At 34.1% G+C, this 26,492-nt stretch overlaps 2 protein-coding genes across 2 annotated transcripts; one reads left to right on the top strand and one right to left on the bottom strand.

Annotated features, from left to right (window-relative positions):
• Nucleotides 1-6,414: 6,414 nt before the first annotated feature.
• LOC110701397 (probable inactive ATP-dependent zinc metalloprotease FTSHI 5, chloroplastic) lies at nucleotides 6,415-19,048 on the top strand. Its single transcript, XM_021879054.1, has 19 exons — nucleotides 6,415-7,701; nucleotides 9,222-9,696; nucleotides 9,903-10,106; nucleotides 10,183-10,476; nucleotides 10,569-10,838; nucleotides 11,558-11,647; nucleotides 11,726-11,857; nucleotides 13,171-13,344; nucleotides 14,271-14,392; nucleotides 14,492-14,693; nucleotides 15,167-15,295; nucleotides 15,439-15,621; nucleotides 15,852-15,971; nucleotides 16,858-17,043; nucleotides 17,197-17,271; nucleotides 17,839-17,898; nucleotides 18,013-18,120; nucleotides 18,450-18,530; nucleotides 18,619-19,048. The coding sequence occupies exons 1-19, from the start codon at nucleotides 6,725-6,727 to the stop codon at nucleotides 18,688-18,690; spliced, it is 3,954 nt and encodes a 1,317-aa protein (XP_021734746.1). The 5' UTR covers nucleotides 6,415-6,724; the 3' UTR covers nucleotides 18,691-19,048.
• Nucleotides 19,049-19,428: 380 nt separating this feature from the next.
• LOC110701398 (MDIS1-interacting receptor like kinase 1-like) lies at nucleotides 19,429-23,839 on the bottom strand. Its single transcript, XM_021879055.1, has 2 exons — nucleotides 20,613-23,839; nucleotides 19,429-20,080 (listed from the first exon to the last, which is right to left on the bottom strand). The coding sequence occupies exons 1-2, from the start codon at nucleotides 23,254-23,256 to the stop codon at nucleotides 19,662-19,664; spliced, it is 3,063 nt and encodes a 1,020-aa protein (XP_021734747.1). The 5' UTR covers nucleotides 23,257-23,839; the 3' UTR covers nucleotides 19,429-19,661.
• Nucleotides 23,840-26,492: the final 2,653 nt, after the last annotated feature.

Consider the following 26,492-nt stretch of genomic DNA (forward strand, 5'->3'; position numbering starts at 1 on the left):
TGAGTAATCACCACATATCAGAATATAGAGTATAATATAATAATTAACATTACTAGATCAATTAAACAATGTAGTTCAAAACTACATTACACATTGTACTCTGAAAATAACCTTTAACAACTCAACCTCGAATAATAGATCGAACTCTACTCGATCAATCAACTCATGTAACCCATAAGTGTGTCATGCTCGTTGTTCTAAACCTAGCCTTGGACATGGGTAATTCGAATAAAACCAACAAGTATAAAAACTTGAATACTCTCAATAACCAGAAAACACCTTAAACCAGACCACATACTGGTCAATTCCCACTGTATGGGACCATAGAAAAATAAATATAAATAAAGATTGTACCTCATTCTTAACTCATGATCATTATCTCATTACCAACATACCAAGGACTAGGTCTATAACGCTGAGCCTCAAACCAAGAACAAAATAATAATTTTCAACCTTTTGATCTTATACATCGATCAAATAACCATTCACAAATTAATAACAATAACTCCACAATGGCACGAGTTCCCAAATAATATAATAATTCAATTCAAAAACATCTTAACTCTTAGGGAAATAAAACTAGTTCCCAAATTTAATCAAATCTCAACAAAAAAATAACACTCCGCACTAGTAACCCTAAACCTCAAAACAATACTCCCTATAGAAACAACATTAAAAACCCTAGAAAAATAACAAAATCAATCAATACCACAAAAATAATACGGCAATTAGAATCATATTATACCATACACTAATCATGTATATATATAAATCTATCATATATAATTCACAAATTATAAAATTTACACATATAAATACAAAGTACAATCAATACTAACAATTTATAATCAAACAAAATCAAGAAATAAGATACGTGTGATTACTAGACAAAGATATAAACATACGACTCCAGGATTATTGATAGTGTGATTACCTTTTCGGTCATAAACAACCATAAACGAAGTATCTAAATTCTAAAGCATGTATGATACCGCCTTGACGAAATTGTTTGACATGTATATCAAAAAGGCTACTTCAAATTGTCATTATAAAACTTGGAAGGATGACTAAATATAATTGGTAGGCTAATGATCAATTTGGTTTTTAGTGTAAGGTACGTGTCTTTCTCGGAAGGAATGATGTTGAGTGATAATAAGGGTTTGTTGCACATCAAATAAGAAGAATCAAGAGGCAATGATCTCACTGTTTGCTTATTATAAATTGGAACGAGTAATGGTGGAATAAAGATGGGTTTGCCCTTCAAACTTACCCATAGTAATCAAAATAAAACGGCAGCCCTTTTTTTAAAAATACAGTTAAATATTTATATATACATATAAAAATCTAATTTATCATATAAAGATTCCAACGAAAAAGTGGATTTTATACTTTGACAAATTTATCAAATAAAAAGTACAACTCAAATTTTATCTTTTTATTAAATCATAAAATATATGGGTATTACAGTATTGGTGCGGTTTTAAGGAATGATCAAGGGGTCATTGTGGCTGCAAAAGTGAAACGATTTATGGGGAAACCATATGTGAAATTAAAGTTTTTAAAGCAATGGAAACAAGAATGGGTGTGCAAATCGCTTGTGAGCTTGGGTATAAAAGAGTGGAGCTGGAATCGGATGCCCTCACTATGACCAACCTGATAAGATCAGAGAAGAATGGCAAAGCACCTGTGGACCTCGTCGTTGATGATATTTGCTCTATTAGTATGGATTTTGAAAGTTTTGCCTTGTTTTCATATTAAGAGAGTGGGAAACTGTGTTGCTCACCTTTTGGCAAGGCAACTCCCACATGATGGTTTTGAGCATTTGTATGTTGATAGCTTCCCGCAAGGTGTTGCTTCCCTTGCCGAACTTGATGTTGGCTGCTTTATTTATCTACATTAAGCTCTTGGAGCTCTTCAAAAAAAAGAAAGAAAAAAAAAATCTAGTCTCTAGCAAAAAAATAATAATAAGTTGGTCAAATTCAATTAGACTCGAGATTGACTTGGTCAATTTTGTAACAATTTATTGTACTCCTTACCTTTTACTAGCTTACATAGCCCTTAGGGTTACATATAAACAATAAATGTATTTTAGAAAATTATTTGAATTTAGGAAATTATGACCATCAAAACACACTAATCACACTGATTTACGCGTGTGTTTTGTCATGAATTCCTAATTTTATACAATTTTCAAGAGTGTATTTAATGTTTATATATAGCCCCAAAGGCTATTTTTTTTTTTTTAATGTTGGTAAGGAGAAGGGTCTTACTAGACCGAAACCTCACATAGGTCCTTCCGGCCCGGGTTAGCGGGCTAGGCACTTTGGGAGTGAGGGGGGAGAATAAGGGAATCCCCACCCCAAGTGCCTCCAGTGGGGATTGAATCGTTAACCTCAAAATAGGAAGATACAACCCAACAGTTATGTATAGAATTACCTTTTTAACAAAGAGATTTTTTTTTTTCTTTTCAAAAAGCATTATATTACTCATAGTTTACTAACCACGGTAAAATAAAGTTATCTATGTGGAACAATGATATTCATATTCTTATACATTTGTTCTACTCCAAATGGAATTGTCTTATTAAGATGATGGACAATGACATTATCATCCCATTTGACATGCGGCTAAGTAAACCAAAATAAAACAATAATTTGACCATATAAGTAGCTTTTTTGAAAGGTAAATGATTTGTAGAATTATTGGAATTCAATAATCTAATTTGAAAATTTTATTCAACATATTAACTTTTTGTAAGAAGAGTTTAATCAATTAAGATATTTTTCGTCTTTAGTAAAATAGACAATTTAAATATTTAGTCAAACCATCTCTCTAATGCAATTTGATTGATACAACCAACTACCATAGCTAATTACCAACGAGCCCTAAATTAATCATGGTGAATTTGTATATATCGTCTAGTTACTACATAAAAAAAGGAACCCATTTTGTCATTGGCATATATAAAAATAATTAGGGGGCGGTTGGTTTGCAAATTGGTATGGGGTTGGAATAAAAAATGGGGTTAAGGTGGTATCGGATTGGAACTTGATAATTAATACTCTGTGTTTGGTTTAATTCTGGAATGGAACATCTCATTATTCTCTCCTTTTTATTTGATACCTAATGGAATTGAATTAGTCAAACTCCACCTCCCCCTCAAGGGTTCTAAACTCCATATCTCATGAGTTTGAGGCATGAGCTTAAAATTCATACTTTTGACGACCAAACATATGATATGGGTTTTAGTCATTTTAAACCCATACCTCATACCTATATTCCGCGAACCAAACGTCCCCTAGATTCGAACTCACAACCACAAAAATATGCATTAAATGTCTTACCATCTCATCCATATATTAATAATGTTTTAATACTCGACTCATAAATATATAAGTATATGGGTTGGATGGAGATTTGAACATTTGATAACTGCAATTCTTACAAAAAAAAAATAAAAATAATCCTACTATTTGCTAATTATGATCATCGAGATAATACATACAAGCAAGAAAAATTAGCTATTGTTATAAATTTTAGTTATTTAATATTTTGGTAATAATTATGTCTATATTTTCATTATATTATAAATTATATACAAAAATATGTTTATATAATTTTTTTTACAAGAACATGTTTATATAATTAGTCAATAGTTCTTCCATAAATAATTTATTCAGAGTTTTAATGAGAAACTTTGTAAATTATATACAGGTAATGAATAAATAAATAATAAAGAATGAACCTATCTATTCAATTACAAGTGTTAAGAAAAAATAACCCGGATCATACAAATAATGAATAAATAAATAATAAACAATGAACCTATCTATTCAATTACAAGTGTTAAAAAAAATAACCCGGAGCATACAAATAATGAATAAATAAATAATAAACAATGAACCTATATATTCAATTACAAGTGTTAAAAAAATAACCCGAGTATACAAATAATGAATAAATAAATAATAAACAATGAACCTATCTATTCAATTACAAGTGTTAAAAAAAATAACCCGAAGCATACAAATAATGAATAAATAAATAATAAACAATGAACTTATTTTACCTATTTATTTAATTACAAGTGTTAAAAAAAATAACCCGGAGCATCGCTCGGGCCACACACTAGTTTTTTTATTAAAAGAAGTGTTAAGAGTGTATTACTTATATTTTAATTGAAACAATTACTCCTTATATTTTAATTTTCATTTGAAGTTATATGCCTCTATGTAACATGTAAGACATGTGAAATCAGCGTTTTACTTTTCATTCTCTAGTCAATTGTGTTAGCCGATCAATTATAAAATCTTATATTAGAGATGGGAGGGGGTGAAAACATGTTCTTTTTGCCGCTCCATTTCCTGTACGAAGAGATTAAGCTATATAAAAACATAGTTTTTTTTTTTTCACTAGTTATTTCAAATAAATTTAGAATTCATTATTCCCCTAATTAATTTGAATAAAGTAATCAAGGTAGTAGACAAAAAATCATTTTTGCAAATACTTCATAGTACAATATTGATTTAGGCACTAACTAGTAATTACTGAGTGTCTTGGGCGATGCCCAAATAATTGTTTGTAATATTTATCTAGAAGAGAAAATTTGATGACATCGAAAAAAACAGCTTATATTAATACTCCATATAATTTTAACAATAAATTTAGATAAGAGAAGATGTTATTGTTTATTGTTATTATAATTTCAAATAATGGTGGTTAACTTTTCATTTTTTATTTCAATTATTACGTGTTAAATACCTTGTATAGATATTGTGATGATGTACTAATGTCAAAATATTTCAACCTATTCATCTTAGAAATTTGGGATTAAAAACAAACAAATTAAAAATTGTATTTCTAAACCACATGTACAAATCTTTTTTAATGAGCTCACAAGTTCTTTAATATTTACACTCAACTACTTACAACTATTCACTCTCTTGTGTTTTCACTTAAAACCTTAGAGTACATCCTCTCCTTTTTACTGAGATAAGCTAAAATACGGTCCCTGAACTATGGCATGAGTTGCATATTTGGTCCCTCATCTTTCGAATGAGGCAAATTGGTCCCTCTACCACCCTTGCCACACCATTTATGGTGGAGGAACTTATGAGTCAGCAAAGTTTGGGGATGTGTGGTGCCAACTAAGCAAAAGTTAAGGGACTTATCCTAGTTAGCATTTGTTTAGGGATTATAAATCATTATTGTTATTATTTTTTTTTTGTCAGCTACTAATATTTATTATTTACTATGTACAAACTTTGATTAAAATGAAAGAAAACATACCCATTTTTTTTTTTTTTTTTTAAAATATTAATGACTTTTTAAAAAAATATATATATATATGACTTAATAATTAAAGAAGAAAATTAAATATGACTTAAAAAAATTAAATACTCCGACTTTCTTTCAAAAAAAAAAATTAAATACTTCAAATTAAAGAAATAGGAAAAGGAAAAATAAAGAAAGAAGGGAATAGGGAAAGAAGAATATATATATATATATATATATATATATATCAGCCCTCTCATATTCTCTTTCGATTTGGCTATTCTAATAGGGGAAACAATTCCCTACTTTGCACCTCATTAACGATCATCAGCAATTACCATCTTTTAATTCCAGCCTTTGATTTATTTTGTGATTTAATCTTGGCCTCCTGATTTTATTAATTATATACAAGCTCATGTGCAATATAGTTCGGCCGAACCGGAGGTTTGGGTTGCGTGGTTGATTAATCGCGGTGGTGAGGCTGCAGACTGGTGGAGATGGGGTTGTGTGTTTGTGGCAGGTTGTTGGTGATGTGGGGGTGAGAAAAGGTGGAAAATCCTATAGGGTTTTTTTTTTTTTCGGAAATTCAATAGTTTTATTAATGAAACTCATAACCAAAATATTAATGTTGATGAAAAAAAATTAATATCAGTTAAAAGATTCCTTTTAAATAAAAATTGACAAAAAATAATAAAAAAAATTAATGAATAATGGTCCCTAAACTTTTGCTTACTAGGATAGGTCCCTAAACTTTTTTTAAAATATTTTTTTATTTTTTGTCACATGGACACTTTGGTCCTTAAACTTTGGTGACTCATCTTTTTTCCACCGGAAAAGTAAGTTATGGGTGGTTAAGGGACCAATTTGCTTCGTTTGAAAGATGAGGGGCCAAAATGGTACAAATGCTAAAGTTGAGGGACCGTATTTTAGCTTAACTCCCCTTTTACTTGTACTATTTATACAAGTTGTATGCTATGATTTATAACACATACATATAACTTGTCTTATTCTATGCATCACCTTTCTTGGCTTATTCTACAATCTAGTTATTTCTTTCTTATTCTAGCTACTAATTGATTGTCTTATTCTAGAAGCTATCCTTCTAGTATTGATATTGGGTCTTGAACACAACAGTTCACCTCTCAAGTTAATCGCAACCCGAATACAAATCAACCTGACCTATATCGCCAAACCCACCGGCTAAGTTTTGCGAACCTATCCTCGGCACCATCACAATCACTTTGAACCCAACCCCAGACCCTTTTCCGATAAACCCCAGTATGCAGTATCTGTCATCCTTCCCCAAATTACTCCACACTTCTTCACTCTTTCACAAACACTGCAAAATCCCCTCAAAACCTCAATAATCTCCATGAAATCTTGACCTTTTCTCTCAATTTTTTTTTTTTCTAATTCTCCCGATTTTTCCACTAAAATTCTCCATTTCCATATGTTTTCAACATGCCCACCTTCTTCAAACTCCATTGTTATTCCTCTTCATTCAATCCCACATCACACTCTCCCCCATTTCACTCACCACCCCCATAAACGAAAATTTCGAACTTCTTCCACCAAAATTGTAGCAAAAAATCAATACCCATGTCGTTCAATCCTCTTTTTTAGGAAGAATTCATCTGGGGTTTGCTTCTCCAGTAATTTTGAAGCTTCCCAAGTGGTTAATTCTAGTGTAAGTTCGAGTAATTGTGATAAAATTGAGGTGAAAGATGGTTTGTTTAGCTGTATTTCAAAGTCAGTTGTGTTTACATTGTTATGGATTGTGATTGGGATGTGCCCAATTCGTGGGCATCAACCTAATGCTATTGCTTTGCCTGTGATTAGTAGTTTGTTGTGGGGGAAGAAGGGGAAGATTGTGAAGGAAGAGCCTACATTGGTTTCATGGAAGGAGCACGAGTTTTCGGGTTATACACAGAGGTTGTTAGAGAGTGTTTCAGGTGTGTTGAAGGTGATGAAGGAGGTTAGGGAAGGGGAGAGTAGAATAGAGGATTTAGAGGTTGCTTTGAAGGGGGTTAAATCAAAGAAAAATGAGCTAAAAGGTGAGATAATGAGTGCACTTTACGCCGATTTGAGAGTTCTTAAGAGTGAGAAGGAAGGGCTGGTTAATAGGGCTGACAAGATACTTATTAAGGTGTTGAGGGCTAAAAGGGAGCAGGATAAATTATTGATTGAGTTGAAGGATAGTCGCGGCGATGAGGAGGTGAGAGAGAGGATAGATAAGTTGGTGGAGGAGTTGGATAGGGGTGAGAAGAAGTACAATGAGCTGCAGAAGAGGATTGGGGAGATTGAGGATAAGATATCGCGAAGGGAAACAATGGTGTTTAGTATCGGTGTGAGGGAGCTTTCATTTGTTGAGAAGGAATGTGAGCTCTTGGTGAAGAAATTTATTCTCGACATTAGGCGAAATGCAAGGTAAATTGGTGAATTTTGCTATTGATTATTGCTTTTTACAGTTAAAGTATGCTAATTATAAGTTTTAATGTGATATATAAACTGTATATTATTATTGATTAGTACCATGAGATGGATCAGTTTTCAGTTACATTGGACTTCAATAACTGCGTGAATTGACAGTTTAGAGAATTCTGTTCATCATTGCAATTCCAAGATTTTTGGAACAAATTCTTGTAGATAATGTTTGAAGATGTGTTCTCTAACACCTCTCTCTTTTTTTTTTTGAAGATATTAGAGGTTTTGAACATTCAATGTAGCTTAAATATGAGCCTAGTGCTAGTCCTCTTGTATGTGAGATTTGCAATCATATCAGCATGTATAAGTCCTTAATAAACTATTATAATGGTGGTAACATAATGGTCTGTAACTACGTCACAGAAGAGGCTTTATTTGATTACATACTGCATATACTGTTGCATATGGGGCAAACAAGTGATTCCCTGTAAAGACGTTTCATAAGGGAACAAAATGGTTCATAAGCAACTCAGAGAGAAGTGTATTATGTATGGGAGTAACCAATCTTCGTTTTCTTCCCTTGGCCTTACAAATTATCTACTATTTATGACGCTGCATCTTCTCCCTTTTTTTGGGGATGGTGATGGTTTGGGAGGGGGGGGGGGGGGAGGTTATAGAAAAATCTTTTGTTTGGAAGCCTTGGATGTATGGATAGAACTGATTATAGGGAGTAGTGACTGATTGCAAATCCGGATGTCTAATGGAGAAGCTTTCACTGCTATGTTCTGCTCAACCCCCCCTCCCCCCCCCCGGTTGTTCCCTTTCCCCCCCCTTTCTCTCCATATCTTCTCATCTATGTAAGGCCCTGTTTGATTCACCTTAATTTTGCTGAACTGAAATTATTTTTACTAAACTGAAATTATTTTTACTGAACTGAAATTAATTTTACTGAACTGAAATTAATTTTACTTAATATTATTTTTTTAAGGTGAATCAAACAGGGCCTAAGTCATCTATTTTCCCATTGAGCGGCGGCTTCTTGATTGTTGTTTATGTTGAGTGCAGATTTAGTAGTTGGAAAAGAACATAGTAATATTTTACGTGATTAAGTAATTTTGTGCCTTGCTTTTGACAAATGCACCCAGATGTTGCCCATAGATTCCCTTCTCAGTAGACTGCTGGTCCTTTTAATTCATACTATATAGTTTCTAAATCTTACATCTAGCAAAGGAGTAATAAATTTGAAGTAGTATGGTCATTCATGGCTTTCCTATTAAAGCTAATGCTAGTTCAATTTGTGCTACATGAGTCTTTTTTCCATTTAAATTCATGGGTAAGGACACAACGAATGGTGAATGTTAAGAACAAATGTGCCTCATTTGCCGAGTTTTGATGTTAAAACCTGGCTGCTTGTGCTTGTATTTTAATTTCTCTGTTGCAGTCATTCCTGTAAGTATGAAGCCATCATAATTTTTTTAAGCAACTTTGTTTTATCTAACACTATTATGGTTGTATCATTGCAGTCCACGTGAAATGCCTTCTGTAGCATATTCTAGGAATGATATACAGAAAGGCTTAGAAGCTGCTCAAAGAGAACACTTAAAACAGATGGTATTGCCTGGCGTGGTGGATTTTGATGATGCACTTGGGCCACTCTTTGAAGGGGAGCTAACAAACTTTGCTCTGCGTGTAAAGCAAGCCCTTGAAGAATCCAAGAATCTGCAAAAAGAACTAGAGGCTCGTGTTCGAAAAGATATGAGAAAACACGGGGAGGAAAAGCGTATTCTAGTGAATACTTCAGAGGATGAGATTGTGAAAGGTTTTCCAGAAGTTGAATTGAAATGGATGTTTGGCAGTAAAGAGGTCACGGTCCCTAAGGCTGTAAGCATCCACTTATATCATGGATGGAAGAGATGGCGTGAAGATGCAAAAGCAAAGTTAAAAAAAAGTGTATTGGAGGATGTTGATCTTGGTAAACAATATGTGTCTAAGAGACAGGTAATTTCCTGTGCATACTCTTTGTTGTAAAGCATGCTCTGAGTCCACACTTGTCAAGTAATTGACATATTTGAGTAATTCATGCATGAATGTGTATAAGGCTGTGCATTTTTATGCCGGAAGATATATCACGTGCTTGGAAAGAAATATTTTGTGATTCTTAGAATTATAGTCTGCTGAAGGTTTTGCTTACATATATTTCCCAGGAGCGCATTATATTGGATCGCGATAGAGTGGTATCGAAGACATTTTACAATGAGGAGAAGAATCGGTGGGAAATGGAGTCCATTGCAGTTCCATGTGCTGTCTCCAAGAACCTTGTGCAGTATGCTCGAATAAGGCACGATTGGGGTGCCATGTACATTGGACTAAAAGGGGAGGAAGACAAGGAATATTATGTCGACTTAAAGGTCATACTTTGTAAACAACAGTTAATCTTTTGTGGGTATGATTTTTGGTGTTTCTTACTAGAACTTTTTATTACAGGAATATGAACTTATTTTCAAAGATCTTGGAGGGTTTGATGAATTGTATCTCAAAATGCTTGCATCTGGTGTCCCGACTGCTGTACACGTTATGTGGATTCCACTGTCAGAGTTGAATATCTATCAGCAAGCTCTTTTGGTGGCAAGACTGTCTCATCAATTATTTAATGGCATATGGAACAACCAATATGTCTCTCGTGGGAGAGAGTTGTTGTTGGACGAAATAAAATATATCAATGATGACGTGCTGATGGTGTTTGTGTTTCCGATTGTGGAGTTCCTAATACCTTATCCGGTACTTGTTTTTTGCATTTTTTTTTGTCTGTTTAAGTTATTATTTTATTCATTTATTCTTTGAAGTCATTCCAGATTGTTTCCACTCTGTAGTTGAGGATAAGGTTGGGAATGGCTTGGCCTGAGGAATACGATGAGACTATTGGATCAACATGGTATTTGGAATTGCAATCTGAAGCAGAGTATAGTTTCAAATCAAGAAAATCAAATACGCTCCGTTATTACTTTTTCTTTCTCATCAGAAGTGCTATATATGGATTTGTGCTGTATCATACATTCCAGTTTATGAGGAAAAAGCTCCCTAGAATACTTGGTTATGGGCCTTACCGCCGAGATCCAAATTTTCGGAAGCTTGGGAGATTGGTATGTCTTCAGCTTCAACTTTGTAATGATCTATCCTCTAGTTATAGTTATTGTAACTGCCACCCGATATACAACTTAAGATGTTAGTTCTTTACTTCTTAATACCATAGTATAACAGGTTGTTATCACATAATCCTATTTGCTTGCAATAGAAATTTCAAGTGCTCCCAACATTTTATTTTTTTGAACTTGCAATTCTTTCCTATATGACTAAACCTTTTGCACTCCCAACATTTTGGCTTTCTTTTAAACCAATAATTTGCAGTGTCATGGTTAGTCTTTGTACATATATTGCAAGAAGATTTAGTTTAAATACACTTTACTACTATTATTTCCTATACTAGCCTAGATAAAAAATATTTTAACAGATATTTGTTTCTTGCTTATGTGCTGAAAGTAGTATGTGGACTGATTTCAACACCTCTTGTTTTTTAGACCCTTTACTTATTGTATGATATCATTTACTTTCACTGAAAAGGTGAGTTAAGTCTTATCTTTTCCTCCCCCGCAATTGTCTTCTGCATTTTGTCTCTCTCTCTCTGATTTAAATGTCTTACATCAATTGTCTTTTGTGTTCTCTCTCTCTCTCTCTCTCTCTCTCTCTCTCTCTCTCTCTGATTTGAATGCCTTAAAGCAATTATCTTCTGCTTTTTTTACTGCCCTCTTTTCAGTTGTTTTTTATGTATAAATAATTGTGATGTATTGGGTGTTTATTGTAGCAAAGGTACGTGAAATATAAGAGGCGGAGAATATTAAGAAAAAGGAGAGCTGGGGTTGATCCAATCAGAACAGTGTTTGATAGTATGAAGGTAAAAGCTTGTATGCTGATTGCTGGGTTTATTTTCAAATTACTAGTAGTTGGATACTGATGGCTCTCTGTTCTTTAGAGAGTAAAAAATCCACCAATACCACTGAGAGATTTTGCAAGTGTGGATTCTATGAGGGAGGAGATTAATGAAGTTGTGGCTTTTTTACAAAATCCAAGTGCATTCCAGAAGCTGGGAGCTCGTGCACCTCGGGTATGTTCTTAAGAATTGACTTTACAGAAAAGTTTGTTGTTTTTGGTGATTGTTATACTGAGATCTTTGCTATAGAAAACTAAGTAATAATTCTGTTTTGTATATAACTCTGAAACCAGCTACAATTGGAGAAACATAATAGAACAGATAATAAAAAAAATTCTGAACTAACTGTGCTCTCTTATGTGGCTTGAGATGGTGTGACTAACCAAGCACTTAGAAGTTTTTATCCAAAATATCAGTAGATTGTTATCTGGGAAGGGTTTCTGTTGGGAACCACATCATGTTTATAATAGATGGTATCACATTCAAACAATAGGCTGAAAGTAACTCTTTCCAGAAACAGAGAACAACAAATATTACTAATTCCAAAAAAACTGTGAATGACTTTGGGGACCTATCAGCTCCATGAAAAGCTCTTGGGGGCTGTTAGGTCAGGGGTTTAAATTGAAAGCAACACTCCTAATTCCCTCAAATGATGTTTGGTTGGCCATTCTCTTATTTTTAATTTTCCTTTTTCCCCTTTTCCTTTTTGGAGTTCCCTAAAAGCCCTCTGTCATGATTTTTTAACCTCCCTTGGGACCTATTTTGACTAACGCCACATATAGTCATATACACTATATGACCATCATTGACCAACAACCCATGACAACCTCACCACAGCACCAGCCGCCACAAGCCCTAACAGCTCCAGATCCTGATATGCCACACCCACAAGAGCCACAAACAGCCACTAACTCCCAACCTCATTATTACTTAAATCTCCACCTCCACAACCTTTTCCACAGATCCAATGCCTTCAACACCTCCATTAATACAAACCCTCCGAGGCACCAAGTCACCAACCAACCGAAAAGTCATTTCGTTACTGCCACAAGCCCACAACTACTGACCATGACATGAGACCAATCGGCAAGCATCAGTCACCAAAAATAAGTTCGAATTAGGTATGAATCGGGCTCACTTTCGGGTTGGATATGCATCAGATTGGTTCTGGTTCAAATTTGGTCTAATTCGGTAGGGTCCTGTCCATATTGAGTTTGATTAAATTTAGATTTTAGTTTTTCAAGATCTGGCTATTCTTTTGAATTTATGAAGCAAAAAGTTTTAACGATGACTTCAACGTAATTTAATTTTATTTATTCTAAGCATTTTACTAAGAGAACAATATTCCGTATTTCCTCTGTCCCACTAAAAACGAGCTTTTTGATTCTGAATAATTTACAATATAATTTGTGCTATTCGTTTTTTTTCATGATTTACCAGCTTTGGCAAGCTTATTTGCTATCGAACTGATATCTTGTTACTTGCAGGGTGTTCTTATAGTTGGTGAGAGGGGGACTGGAAAAACCTCCCTGGCACTAGCTATTGCTGCTGAAGCCAGGGTGCCTCTTGTTGAGGTGAAAGCACAGCAGTTGGAAGCTGGACTCTGGGTTGGGCAAAGTGCATCCAATGTCAGAGAATTGTTCCAGACAGCAAGAGACTTGGTATATCTTTATAGACATAACTTTGTTTTCTTTATCTGTATGCTCAAGTAATGAAGAACCTCATTTCAAAAAAAAAAAAAAAAAAAAAAAAAAAAGAGGAGATTTTCCAAGTTCAAGATCTTAAGCTGTGGTGTACTGGTGTTAATTTTGGCAAATAGTGGAGTATGCTTTGTAGTCTTTGTTACCTACCATCATCCCCAATGCTTTGCTTTAGAAGGGGGTTCTGATGAATGCAGGCTTAGCTGTACAACTGTGAAGAAAAAATTTCATCTAATTGCTGATGTGAGAGAAAACCTACCAGTCTTCATCTTTCCACAATTTTCATGTCAAATAAGTAGCAAATTATAGTTTACTTGGACATTTTAATTTAGATCATTTTAATCCAAAGTTGGTAAATTGCTCATTAGAGGTTCAATAGAATTTGTTGCAAATATTCAGAGTAATCTCAGTCAGTTCAGAAATAATTATGGGGGATAAGAGCAAGTCTTGGAGGCCTTGGTCTGAAGAAGTAGATGGATGTTCTTCTATCCTTCCTAATTTCATAATGGCTTTCCAAGGGAAAGTATCATATTTGTTAAAAATATCAGCTATAAATGAAAAAAATTGGTTAATTGTAAACTTTAATTGTAAACCTAAGTAGTTTTGCTTGCTAAATTTGGTTTTATTGCTATTTAGTATCTTGATGCTTTCTTTTTGTTTGTATTTCTCATGAAAGCTGAAGGTGAAAGAAAAAAAATTCCCTAGCATGTTAAGGCATGGCTATACATGATATATATCTTCTCAATTACATCTCAGTTACATCTTATTAAAAGAAAATCATCATATACTCCATAGTTAATTTTCCTCTTTTGTATGTGTTTATTTCACTCCAAAAGTTGGGAAGGTCTTTATGAGTTACTAATAATATTATGTGATTCTATCCTTAGGCACCTGTGATAATATTTGTGGAAGATTTTGATCTTTTTGCTGGTGTCCGTGGAAAGTTTATCCATACAAAAAAGCAGGATCACGAGGCTTTTATCAATCAAATGCTTGTAGAACTTGATGGGTATTCTTCCTTCTATGACCAATTTCTTAGCGTGTGTTTATAATATTAAATCACTCGTATAAGCTAATTGAATATATGATATAAACCAAATACTTGCAGGTTTGAAAAACAAGATGGTGTGGTTGTGATGGCTACTACAAGAAATTTAAAGCAAATTGATCAAGCTTTATGTCGTCCTGGTCGAATGGATAGAATATTTAATCTGCAGCGTCCAACTCAAACAGAAAGAGAGAAGATATTGCGTGTTGCAGCAAAAGGAACTATGGATCCTGATGTTATTGATTTTGTAGATTGGAAAAAGGTGATCTGAAACACTAAATTTACATGTTCTATCTTTTGCGAGCCATAGATTTTTTTTTTCTTGTATTGCTTTCCTATTATTCCTCTCTAACTGGAATACTGATCTTGTTGGTGCTGTTAATTTTTTTATTAGTGCATATGTGATTATATATTATGACTTGAACCCATCTTTAGTTGTTTTCCCTGGTTTTTATTTATTTATTCATTTATTTATTTTTACCTGGAAAACAATTAAGAACTAAAAGAGGCATGTATTCTTTGTCTACTGACTCTACTCTAATACACTTGCATTCATCTACCACCCTGGTGGATAAATCGCCGAACAACTGAACAAGTTGTTCAGGCAGTGCAGCCTACCTTCTATAACTATTGCTTTATGGTTTTGAGTTGGAAATTGTACTTCCAGTGATCACATATCTAGCTCTATTTTATTCTTATGTCAATTCTGAAACAGTTGGTTCTAACTTGTTTTAGGTAGCTGAAAAAACATCCCTTCTGCGCCCTATTGAGTTGAAACTTGTCCCTGTGGCTCTGGAAGGTAGTGCTTTCAGGAGTAAATTTCTTGACACTGATGAGCTGATGAGCTACTGTAGTTGGTTTGCAGTAAGTGGCCAATTTTACTAATCTCTCAACTACAATGCTTTTACCTAGGTCAAATCCTTAACGTGGGATTTCAGCCTTAGGCCTACTTTATCTCTTTTCATGATAATAACCATATAATTTATGATCCTGTGGTTTACATGTAGACTTTCAGTGCTTCTATCCCTAACTGGTTAAGGAAAACAAAAGTCGCGAGAAAGATAAGCAGTGTGGTTGTGAACCATCTGGGACTGACATTGACAAGAGAGGATCTACAGAATGTTGTTGATCAAATGGAACCATATGGTCAAATTAGCAATGGAATTGAATTATATACTCCTCCACTTGATGTAAGATTTTTCAGTCTATCAACTCTTTTTTTTTTTTTTTTTTTAAAGCCATTTGTCCACTACGTATGTCAGGCAAGTTTTGATTGTATATTTTGGTATAATTTGGCACTTAAATAGTGTCTTTGTTTTGTTGATCTTAGTATTGCTAATTGATCCAGTGGTCCAACCTTGTTTTTCTAAAGATATACGATACTTTAGATCAATCATATAAGCCTTACATATATTGACAGTGGACAAGAGAGACAAAGTTTCCACATGCTGTATGGGCTGCTGGTCGTGGTCTAATTGCTCTTCTTTTGCCGAATTTTGACGTTGTTGATAATTTATGGCTTGAGCCCCTAGCCTGGGAGGTTAGTAATTTGTAACCTTTTACCTTTTTTCGTTGATTTATTTTTTTACATAAAATATGAAAAACTTGCCAAACTGCAATCTGTTAGAAGAATAATCAAAGCAAAGGTGAAAATTAGGACTTGGACGCATTTGTCTCTATGAATAAAACTGCTGAGCTCTCCTATTGTTATACAATTGAGTTTGTTTTTCAAAATTTTCTCATCTCAGTAATACGTCCATCAGCCTACCATATAACTGCATGCTTTTGAATAATGCTTATCCTTACATCCTTTAATTCTATTGAAAGGTTGAGTTTGATAGCAGAGCTCTGTTATTTTTCTAGGTCAATTTGCCATATTGGATGTGAAATTTTCTATAAAGGAGGGATATTATGCCCTTTGATTATCTTCGTCTTGCTATCCTTCTCATATCCATTCTCCCCTCTTTTTCGTTGAGAATCTGGTTTATCTTCTGATATATTTGTCATGTTCCTACTTGGAGTAGTAATAAAAGAGAGGAGAACTGGATTGATCTGAACATGTTAGGCAATCATGATAAATGGCAGTTCTTTTGTTGAGATTTGTCTCTTGTGCTATACAATCTGAGCTATAAGTCTACTGAAAAGAAAAACAAAAAAAGGAATACTGGATTGATATGACCATGTGAAGTAATCTTGTAGTTGGTAATTTTTTTTTTCTTCATGCCCAAGCTCAGGAAGGCTGCTCTATATGTAGTTAGATTGGCTGTTAGGTCTGCTTAACCCATCTGTCTCGTTTATTGGGATCCCTTTCTGTAGCTGTTAGTGATTGGTGATTACATCTTAACATTGGCAGGCCAATAACTTGTTTGACTGTACTAGTCATAGTTTTATGGTCAAGTAGTGTAATTTTTGTGATACCTGTGCAGGGAATTGGATGTACCAAGATCACTAAAGCAAAAAATGAAGGTTCTATGAACGAAAATGTAGAAACTATATCATATCTGGAAAAAAGGCTGGTGTTTTGCTTTGGATCACATGTTGCAGCACAATTACTACTTCCTTTTGGGGAAGAAAATTTGCTGTCTGCTTCAGAATTGAAGCAGGCACAGGAGGTGGGTTATATGTTGGGACTTCACATGCTAGATCTTGTGTATGACAAAATACTGCATCGTTGCACTTTTGCTTCTCTTTCATCTTTTCTCAACCTTAAATCAATTAGATAGTAATGCTTTGATGTGAACCTTGTATATTGTTATTTGCCACAGATAGCTACTAGGATGGTGATTCAGTATGGATGGGGGCCTGATGACAGTCCTACAGTTTACTATCATGGAAATGCGGTATTGTTCTTATACTCAATCTTTTTATCTCTATTATTGTGTCATAATTACGGGCAGTAAAGTTAAACTGATGCTTGTTTGATCCTTAAATATCATTAGTGGGAAATCAGGAGGGAGAACTGGTAGGTACCTCACTTGACAGCGCCAATTGCATTCTTGATCTTTTGACAAGTGTCCACTTTCTTTATTCTACTACCCCCCCCCCCTCTTTTTTTTTTTTTTTTTTTTTTTTTTTTTTTTACTACCTTTGTCCATATATACACTTCCCATTTGATTATTGGTCAATTAAGAAAACTTGTATGGCCCTCATTTAGCATTAGGGTGAAACTGTGGGCACTTGTAGAAGAATTTAGATATGATTTACCATTGTGGGATTTAACTAGATTTACATCAGCTGATGCATGAAAAGAAGAGTAAAATTATAAGCAGCACTGATGCTTCACCCATCTGGCTCGTTTATTGGGATCCCTTTTTATATGTAATTTTAAATTATACTTTGAATTCTGTAAAATCTGTTATCTTTAGTTCTACTGCTTTCTATTATCCTCTATTTCAAATCTTTTACAGGCTACCGCTCTAAGCATGGGAAACAAGCATGAATTTGAGATGGCAGCTAAAGTTGAGAAGGTTTATACACAACTAAGCTTTTCAAATATATTGGGCACTTCTTCTAAGGCTTTCATAAATTTGTTGAGGCATCATTTATGGTTCAGAAACTGAAACCTTGCCTTTCTTTGGCAGATGTACTCTCTTGCATATGACAAAGCTAAAGATATGCTACTGAAAAATCGACCAGTGCTGGAAAAAATTGTTGATGAATTGCTTGATTTTGAAATCTTGACAGGAAAGGTATGACCTGTTCTGCTATTGAAATGATAGCTTGTTTCACTAAGAACTCGCAGAGAAGAAGAAAACCAAAATACAGCTTAGTAAATATGAATAGTCATTATTTCTTAAACTATGTGCCCTAGGGAGCTTACCAATTGTTCCGAAATGGAGGGAGCACCTTTTTTTATCACCCTGTTCTAGATTTAAAGAATTTAGTTAACTTAGCTGGATGAATTAGGAAAATTGGCTGCGTTTTTAGCTACCCCTATATTTTAGAAGTGACACTATCTCTCTTCACTATTTAATCAAGCTTTCTTGACGGTTTTCGTATTTTCTGTTTCTTTGAATAGGATTTGGACAGAATTCTTGAAAGTAATGGTGGACTTCGAGAGATTGAGCCTTTCTCCCTGTCAAGAGTTTATGAGAGTGAGGTAATACTGTTACAACTAAGAAAAATTTCCTCATATTAGCCTACCTATTCTTAGAATTGATAGTTTGGTGCTCTATTTGTTTCTGCAGTCCTTGTCTATTAGGTATCTCGATGATGATGGCAGTGCATCAGAAACTGCTCTTCTAGGTGCAGCAACTTAGAGATTGTCAAAGGTATGCAGTTTACCACTTTAGGACACAGCTGAATGCCTCTCTTTCATCCAGGAGGATGATTTTGACTTTTTGAGTGGGAAAGAGAAATTGCTGGAAGTCCGCTACACTCGCTTATACAATGTTTTTTGCACATGATTGGAGATCATTTGTACATACAGAGCATAAAATGTAAGAAGCTGCCGGTTTTTCTTTTTTCTCACCCCACAATTGTGTACAGAAATTAGCCTGAGCTGTTTTGAACTCGAGATTTTGTAAGCAGTTAAGCTCATGCTTGTAAAATTTTGGTCTTGAAAGTAAAAGGTAAAATGCAAGGGAAAATGAGTATAATCTATTTTTTTGTTCTTAATATTATTCTCTCGTCTGCATTGATGATCGATTGTTGTCTCTTTGACCTGTTATTCTTTAAGTCTGGCTTTCTGTTTTACTCTATGTTTTAATAGAGTGATGGAGGAAAAAGGAGGAGAAGAGAAAAGAAAAGATGCATCATCCTTTGTTTGGATACCTAATGAAAGGAGGGAAGATAAGGGAATTGGGAGGATCTAATTTCCTTCCTCTTTTAATAAACCAAATTCTTCCATTGTTAGAGAGATTTTGAAGGGCAAATGGAAGGTCACCTCCTCCCTCTCCTCACCTCTCTTTCCCCTCTCTTTTTCCTTCCCCTCCCTTTCCCTTCACTAGTGTTATCCAAACATAGTGACATAGTGTTAATACGTGACAAAGTAAGAAATGGTGGAGCTTGATAAAGAAGCTCCTGCCTAATCTTATAATACAGATCTCAATATACATAAGTTATAAACGACTACCAAGTGTAGTCTAATAATCTTTTCAACTATATCTGTGCTAGAAGTTTATATTAAGAAAAAAAAATGGAAGCAGAAATAGAAAAGTGGGAATCTACACGAGAAAAATAAAGGGTGGTGGAAGAATTACAGGCAATGCTGGTAAATACATGAAATTCTCTACAACAGGCCTGTAACTGGGGATGTGCTAAAGACTGGTTTGTCAATGTTAGGTTGATACTCTTGATATCCATTATTGTTGCAAATGCTCTTTCTCCGAGGCTTCGCTTCTTTGAGCATTGATATAACATCTCTCATGGAAGGCCTCTCCTTTGGAAGTTTAGCTGTGCAAAGAAGGGCGATCCTCAAGACCAGTAACATCTCTTCCTGTATGTACTTGCATTGGCCTGATACTTCGGGATCAAGTACTTCCTCTAATCCTCCGTTCTTTCTAATCTTTTCTCGCACCCACCCAACTGAGTCGATTGATTCTCCAAAAATTGGATCCAATGGCTTTTTCCCTGTAACGAGCTCTAGGAGCACGACTCCATAACTGTAGATGTCGCTCTTCTCATCAACTTTTAAGCTGTAACCATATTCTGTGACAGAAAACTTCATAGACTCAGTTTCTAGCCGAAGAAAACATGTTTAATGCATCTCAAGAATTTAAGTTCAACTATAGATGTAAATGATCAATTAATGCACTCCATATTTGTATCCATTATGTACTTCTTCTATTTGAATTTGGTAGGGTCACAATACTATTATAGGATGTCCGGAAAAAGTTGTCACATTTTCTAAACTGTAATTGTTCATGATTGGATTTTATAATGTCGATTCTAAATCAATTGATCTTGTTGGGAGGGGTTATATTGTTAGAAACATCTTTGCACAATTATCATTTCACATTTTTTATTAAGTTTGGGACAAATTTTGCAAAGTTACTCAGGACAGTCTATTTGGGCATTGTCACTTCTAAATTTCCTGGTTTTTGGTTTTCATGTGCCTAAGTTTTTCTGTGGATGTTCATAATATAAATAGTAATTATGCATAAAATCAAAATGATACTGACTAATATAATTATATAAGCAAGATTAAACAGGCAAGCAGAAAATGGATATGAATACTCACCAGGTGCTATATATCCATAAGATCCCGCAACCATGGAGATTGTCTCATCCTTGTGAAGCATCATCTTTGCAAGCCCAAAATCAGCAATTCGAGCATCAAAGTTCTCATCTAGCAAGATGTTGTTTGACTTGACATCGCGATGGATCACTGAAGGATGACAATCATGGTGGAGATAGGACAGGCCTTGAGCTACTCCTAGTGCTATATTATACCTAGACACCCAATCGACTAGCATGTTGTTCTTCGGACTTTGTTTACTACCGTGCAATGCTGTTCCCAAGTTCCCATTAGGCATGTACTCGTAAACCATCATCACATCATTCTCATTATGCAAGTAGCCTATCAATCTAACTATGTTCCTATGCCTCAATCTTCCTAGTAGTTCAACCTCAGCTAGCAAGTTTTCTCCTGCTTCAGGGTCACCTGCTGATCTCCACAACTTCTTCACTGCTATGATTGAGTGTGGCCTTTGGATCTCGGCCTTGTAAACTATCCCGGTTCCACCCATTCCGATCACATTTGATTCCTTCAAGCATGCTAATATGTCAGGAGAAGTGAAGTTCAGCCTTTGGAATGCTACTAGTCTCCAAGGCCATTCTTTGTTGGTGCTTGTAAACCACTCTTCTACTCTACTGCTATACAAATACCATCTTCTATACACCATCCTTCCTGCAAAAAATGCAAGCCCGACTGCTAGAATGGCCGATATTCCTACTACAAATCCTATGATTACATGATTAATGTGCTTATGTTTAGGCCGACCTGAATATTTTTCATTGCTCCTAGAACATGGGGGAAGTACGCCACCACAAAGACCGGCATTGCCTCTGACTTCATTCGGGTTTATAACAGAAAACATGTCATTTGTGGGTACAGGACCTACAAGTTTGTTGTAGGACAAATTGAACATTTCCAAAGCAGGTGAGTTCCCAAAGTTTTCAGGTATTTGACCAGTTAAAGAATTGTTAGAAAGGTCAAGTTTGGATAAAGTGGGCATTCCTGCAACTGTGTGTGGAATTTCACCTGAGAGTTGGTTTTCCTTAAGGTTCAAAATGACTAGCTTTTCACATGAAGCAATACTTTTTGGGATTACGCCGGAGATATGATTGTAGGAAAGATCAAGGACAGCAAGGGAAGGGCAATTTTGCAACTGGTTAGGAATATGACCGTCTAAGTTGTTCTTAGAAGCTATAAAATTCTGTAAGTTTTGAATGGAGAGAATCCCTGAAGGAAGAGATGAATAGAGATTGTTGTATGACACGTCGATGAAGGAAAGCGACAATGAGAGGGAAAGATCATCCGGGATTGCTCCGGTTAGATTGTTGTTTCCTAACTCTAGCCTCTCAAGGTTAGGTAAGGTACCTAAACCAGCAGGAATACTACCAGAAAACTGGTTGTTCTGTATTCTGACTCTGACTAATGATGCACATTTCGAAAGGCTTAAAGGTATAGGACCAGAGAAAGAATTGTTAAAGAGTATAAGTTTTGTGAGATTGCCAGAATCACAAAGATTGGGAGGAATTTCACCTGACAAAGAATTTGATGAAACATCAAGAAATTTCATAGGGGAATTTTTACCTAAATTCACAGGCAAATGACCTGTCAGAGAGTTTTTCCACAATGAAAGAGCTTGTAAGTTGGTTAAATTACCAATCTCACTTGGTACTTCACCTGTCAGCTTGTTGCACATCAAGTTCAGAAGCTGCAGATTCTTCAACCTCCCAAAACTCTTTGGAATTTCCCCTGAAATTCGATTATCCGAAACATCAAAGAACAGCAACGACGAAATGTTTCCCAATTCCCATGGAAGAGCCCCCTCAAACTCATTCATGTACAGATAAACTGTGTCAAGCTTCTGTAACATCCCAAGTTGTGCAGGAATTTTCCCACTTAAACTTCCAACAGCTAAGTCTAAGTACTGCAGATTACTCAAGTTTCCGAATTCTGAAGGTATAGAACCATTAAACTCATTATACCCAAGAATCATAGTCTCTAAAGATGACAGAGAACCAAGTTCAGGAGGAAGTTCCCCTGTAAGATTATTTCCTGACAGGCCTAAAAACTTCAGATTCTGAAGGTTTCGAAAGGAAGTAGGGATCGATCCCTCGAAGAAACTCCCTCGAAAGTCAAGCACTTCGAGGGAGTTACAAAAGCCTAGATCATCAGGTAAGTTACCCTCAAAGTTGTTACTAGAAGCATTGAGTGTAACTAGTCCTTTTGCTTCACTGAAACCTGCAGGAAACCTACCAATGAAGTCATTTTGGCTAAGATCAAGGCTTACTAATGTGGTGAGATTAGAAAGGGATTTAGGCAAAGATGAAGCAAATGCATTGCAACAAAGATTAAGAACTGTCAAACTCTTAAGGTTTTGTATGTTATCTGGTATCTTCCCACTTATGTTCATGTTGGAAAGATCAAGTTTATCTACAAAACCTTGAGAGTTGCACCAAACACCTTTCCATTCGCAATGCGAAGCCGGGTTTTTAGTGGTGTTAGTCCAATCTTTGAGCTGATTCAAGGGATCAATGAAGGAGTCCTTCATTGATAACAAAGTTAAGAGTTCATCATTTGGTGTTGCTAAAACAAGAGAAACACAAAATGAACAAAAACACAAAAAGATGAAAACTTTGTTCTTCATTTGCATTTTGCTCAATCAAATCTTTCTTCCCTTTAAATTTTTCTTGTTATGAAGACATTTTTGTGTGATTTTTTTGGATAAAATGGGGGGTGTTTTGGAGGTTATGATGATCAGAGATTAGGGAAGAAAAGTGGCAGGTTCTTATTCTATAAGAAAGAAATAAAGTTAGATTAAAATGATTGATTAGTGAGTAAATTAATTGATTAGTGAGATGATTAAATTAAGTTAATTCGTGAGGTCTTGGGAATCTAAAACAGCCAAGTAATGTTATGAATGTAAAAGTTTTTTGGAGTTATATTCCGACATTAAAACATGGAGAGAATGTGTTTTGTGGTCATTTACTGACATGCTTCTAGTTTGCATGATTAGGATCATGGTCAACCCAAATTATTTTTCTAATTTTAATTATGATATTAATTATAGTCTTTTGCCTCTAGTTGATTAAATACATGGATTAACTTTTTTTTTTTTGGTGATGTTATTTGTTTTGTGCAATTTTTTCTTCTTAAAAGCTGTAAGTTTTGTACTTGATAGTTGTTGCACACAATAACTAAGATTATTGGTTAGAGAATTAGAGCAATAAAACATGCTAATTATCATATTATTTATATGATAAATTACAATTATTTTTTATCCCTATGTCACCTTTATATAGTCATAAAGATCACACATAAAAATCATCTTATATTTCATATAATGTTACTCTTATAGTCTTATCTTACTGACTTACCATACAATACACATCTTATCCTAAAATTTCGGCAAGTAACACCTTTGCCTTCTATAGTTATTCAGTAATGACATTGCATTATTTACAAATGCATTAGATTTTCAATAGTTCTTACCTTAAGTCACTATTTATAGGCTCACGAGTCACAAATATGATTATTCCTCTCTATTTCTTTTGCGGTATGTCGGTATATGACAACTAACTTGAATTTCGGAGGCTCCATCTTAAGGACCCTTCCAAGACTTGAAGTTCACCTTACGAGTTCACCGGTATCTATCCTAGACCAATAACCTATCATCATCAACAACTCCGATCCCATACTAGACAAGTCTTGACTATTGAAATTGAATGAAAAATCATTTTCAATTTGATTTAAGATCAGAAATGTCATTTTCTAATAGAATTTTTGATATGGATGTTTGCTATTTATGCAACTAAAAGCCCCACAAAATTTGATAACCCCACTATAAAGTTTGGTATAAGGATATGCACAAAATATGGTCTTTTTGTAATATTTGGTTTGCAAAAAATGAATAACAGTTGGTTTAAAATTGTATTTTTTCCCAAATTTGTCGTCTGACCTTAATTTTGCCTAAAGAAAATTGCATTCTAAATCAAGAATCTTTGCACCTTATCAGGTGGCAAAAAGTTGCCTATTAACGTCCGACATCTATAATTTTACCTGTGCCAAATTCTCAGACTTGATAAGAATAGGAATTACTTCTGAATTTTAAGTTAGTTTCATAGTTTTTCCAAAAAAAAAAAAATAAAAATTTACTTGCTTATTATAGGTAAAAAAAATACATTAAATTATGATGTAAAATTTTTTTTTAAAAAAAACCACATTTTGAAGAACATAACACCATTTTGATGAAAAAGATTAGCAATGCAAGTTAAATTCCTTTTTTTTTCGGTTAAAATGTTGTGTAAATTTGGAGATAAAGTGCAATTATTTTGCATCTTTTCATTTCATCTAATAGTATATGAAACAATACAAACAAATTTTGTTTTATTTTTTTGGTGTCAATAGAGTTATAAAAGGCAATAATATAGATGAGATTTGATATTAGATCTTACTTATAAGTTATAACTGAGTAAACATTATAAGGTGATTCAATAAGCATTATCTAAAGTTATTGTAAGTAGGCACTATTAACCCGTCTTAGGGATAATTTTGTTACACATGTCACCTTAACACAACATTTATAGATGAATTGGTGTTAACATAATATCGAAGATAATCACAAATTCACAACATTTAATTTATTGGCATACTTTGATATACTCATTCAAAAATCTAAATAAAAAAATGAAATTAATCAAAAACAAGGAAGGAATATATATTTTCTCAATCATAGATTCATGGTATGTTCTACTGCGGAGTTCCATTCCTTGCCCATTGAACCCCCAATACCTTTTCACTGATAGCTCACATGCACTTCTCTGTCTTTAATCAACTTCAGTACATATTATTATTTTCTATACAACAGAAATTCCAAAAATAATTTAAACGGTGCATTTCCAAATAAATAAAAATATAATTAAAAATAATGAAAATAAAATAAAAAAGAGATTCAATATATAATTATAAGAGCAATCATTTAAGGGACTTGAATGAAAAAGTTGGAAATTGCTGGAGACCATGTGAAGAAGGGCAGCTTCCCAGGCAACATTGCAAAGATAAAAGGACTACTGTACTGTCCCATTATTTGTGGGACACCCCATTAAATTACCCTTTTACCCTTTTCTTCTTAATTTTTTATTTGTTACAATAATTATTCAATTAATTGTATGATTATTTGATTTTGGCATTAAACTTTATGAAATCTTTGTGATTTGTGTAAAATTGTAATTGTGCCCATGTTTTGAGAATCCAAGCTTGTGAGAATTAGTTGCCCCACATGGGATTATGCTACACCACCTTCCTTTTTTTCATCATTTATAAGATGATTAATTTCCTCTATTATGCTAAATTATCTATTTTAGATTCCACTCTTTTTTTATTTTTATTATCTTTGTCTTTGTGTACTTTTCTCCATGCACTTAATCATGATTATTTTTAGGAAGTAACTTACTAACTCACATATTCTTCTTTTTAAAAAAATAAAGATATTTTAATGAAAATTAGAGAAGGGAAAAATTAATGAAAAATGAAATTGTGCATTCGTCAATTTTAAGCATAAGATTATAAATGTACAAAAACTATCATTTATCAGCATTTCTTTTTCTTTTATTTTTATAATTTCTACTCAATTACTAAAGCAATGTAAATTAAGGAGAGCTTGAGAAGGGAATCCCGCATTTATTTATTCACTTTTAGGATGAGAGAATTAAAGAGTAAATTTTTATTAGAGTGCCCTTAGCTAGGGTAGGATATAATGTTGATATGGTTTTTTAAAAAATAATAATAAAAAATAAAAAAAAACACTTAAGTTAACTAATTACAATAAATTAGAGTAGAAATCAAATTTATTGAGGGAATATTATATTTAAGTCTTTGTTATGCTCACTT

This window comes from Chenopodium quinoa, unplaced genomic scaffold, assembly GCF_001683475.1.
Source record: "Chenopodium quinoa cultivar QQ74 unplaced genomic scaffold, ASM168347v1, whole genome shotgun sequence".
Taxonomy (NCBI): domain Eukaryota; kingdom Viridiplantae; phylum Streptophyta; class Magnoliopsida; order Caryophyllales; family Amaranthaceae; genus Chenopodium; species Chenopodium quinoa.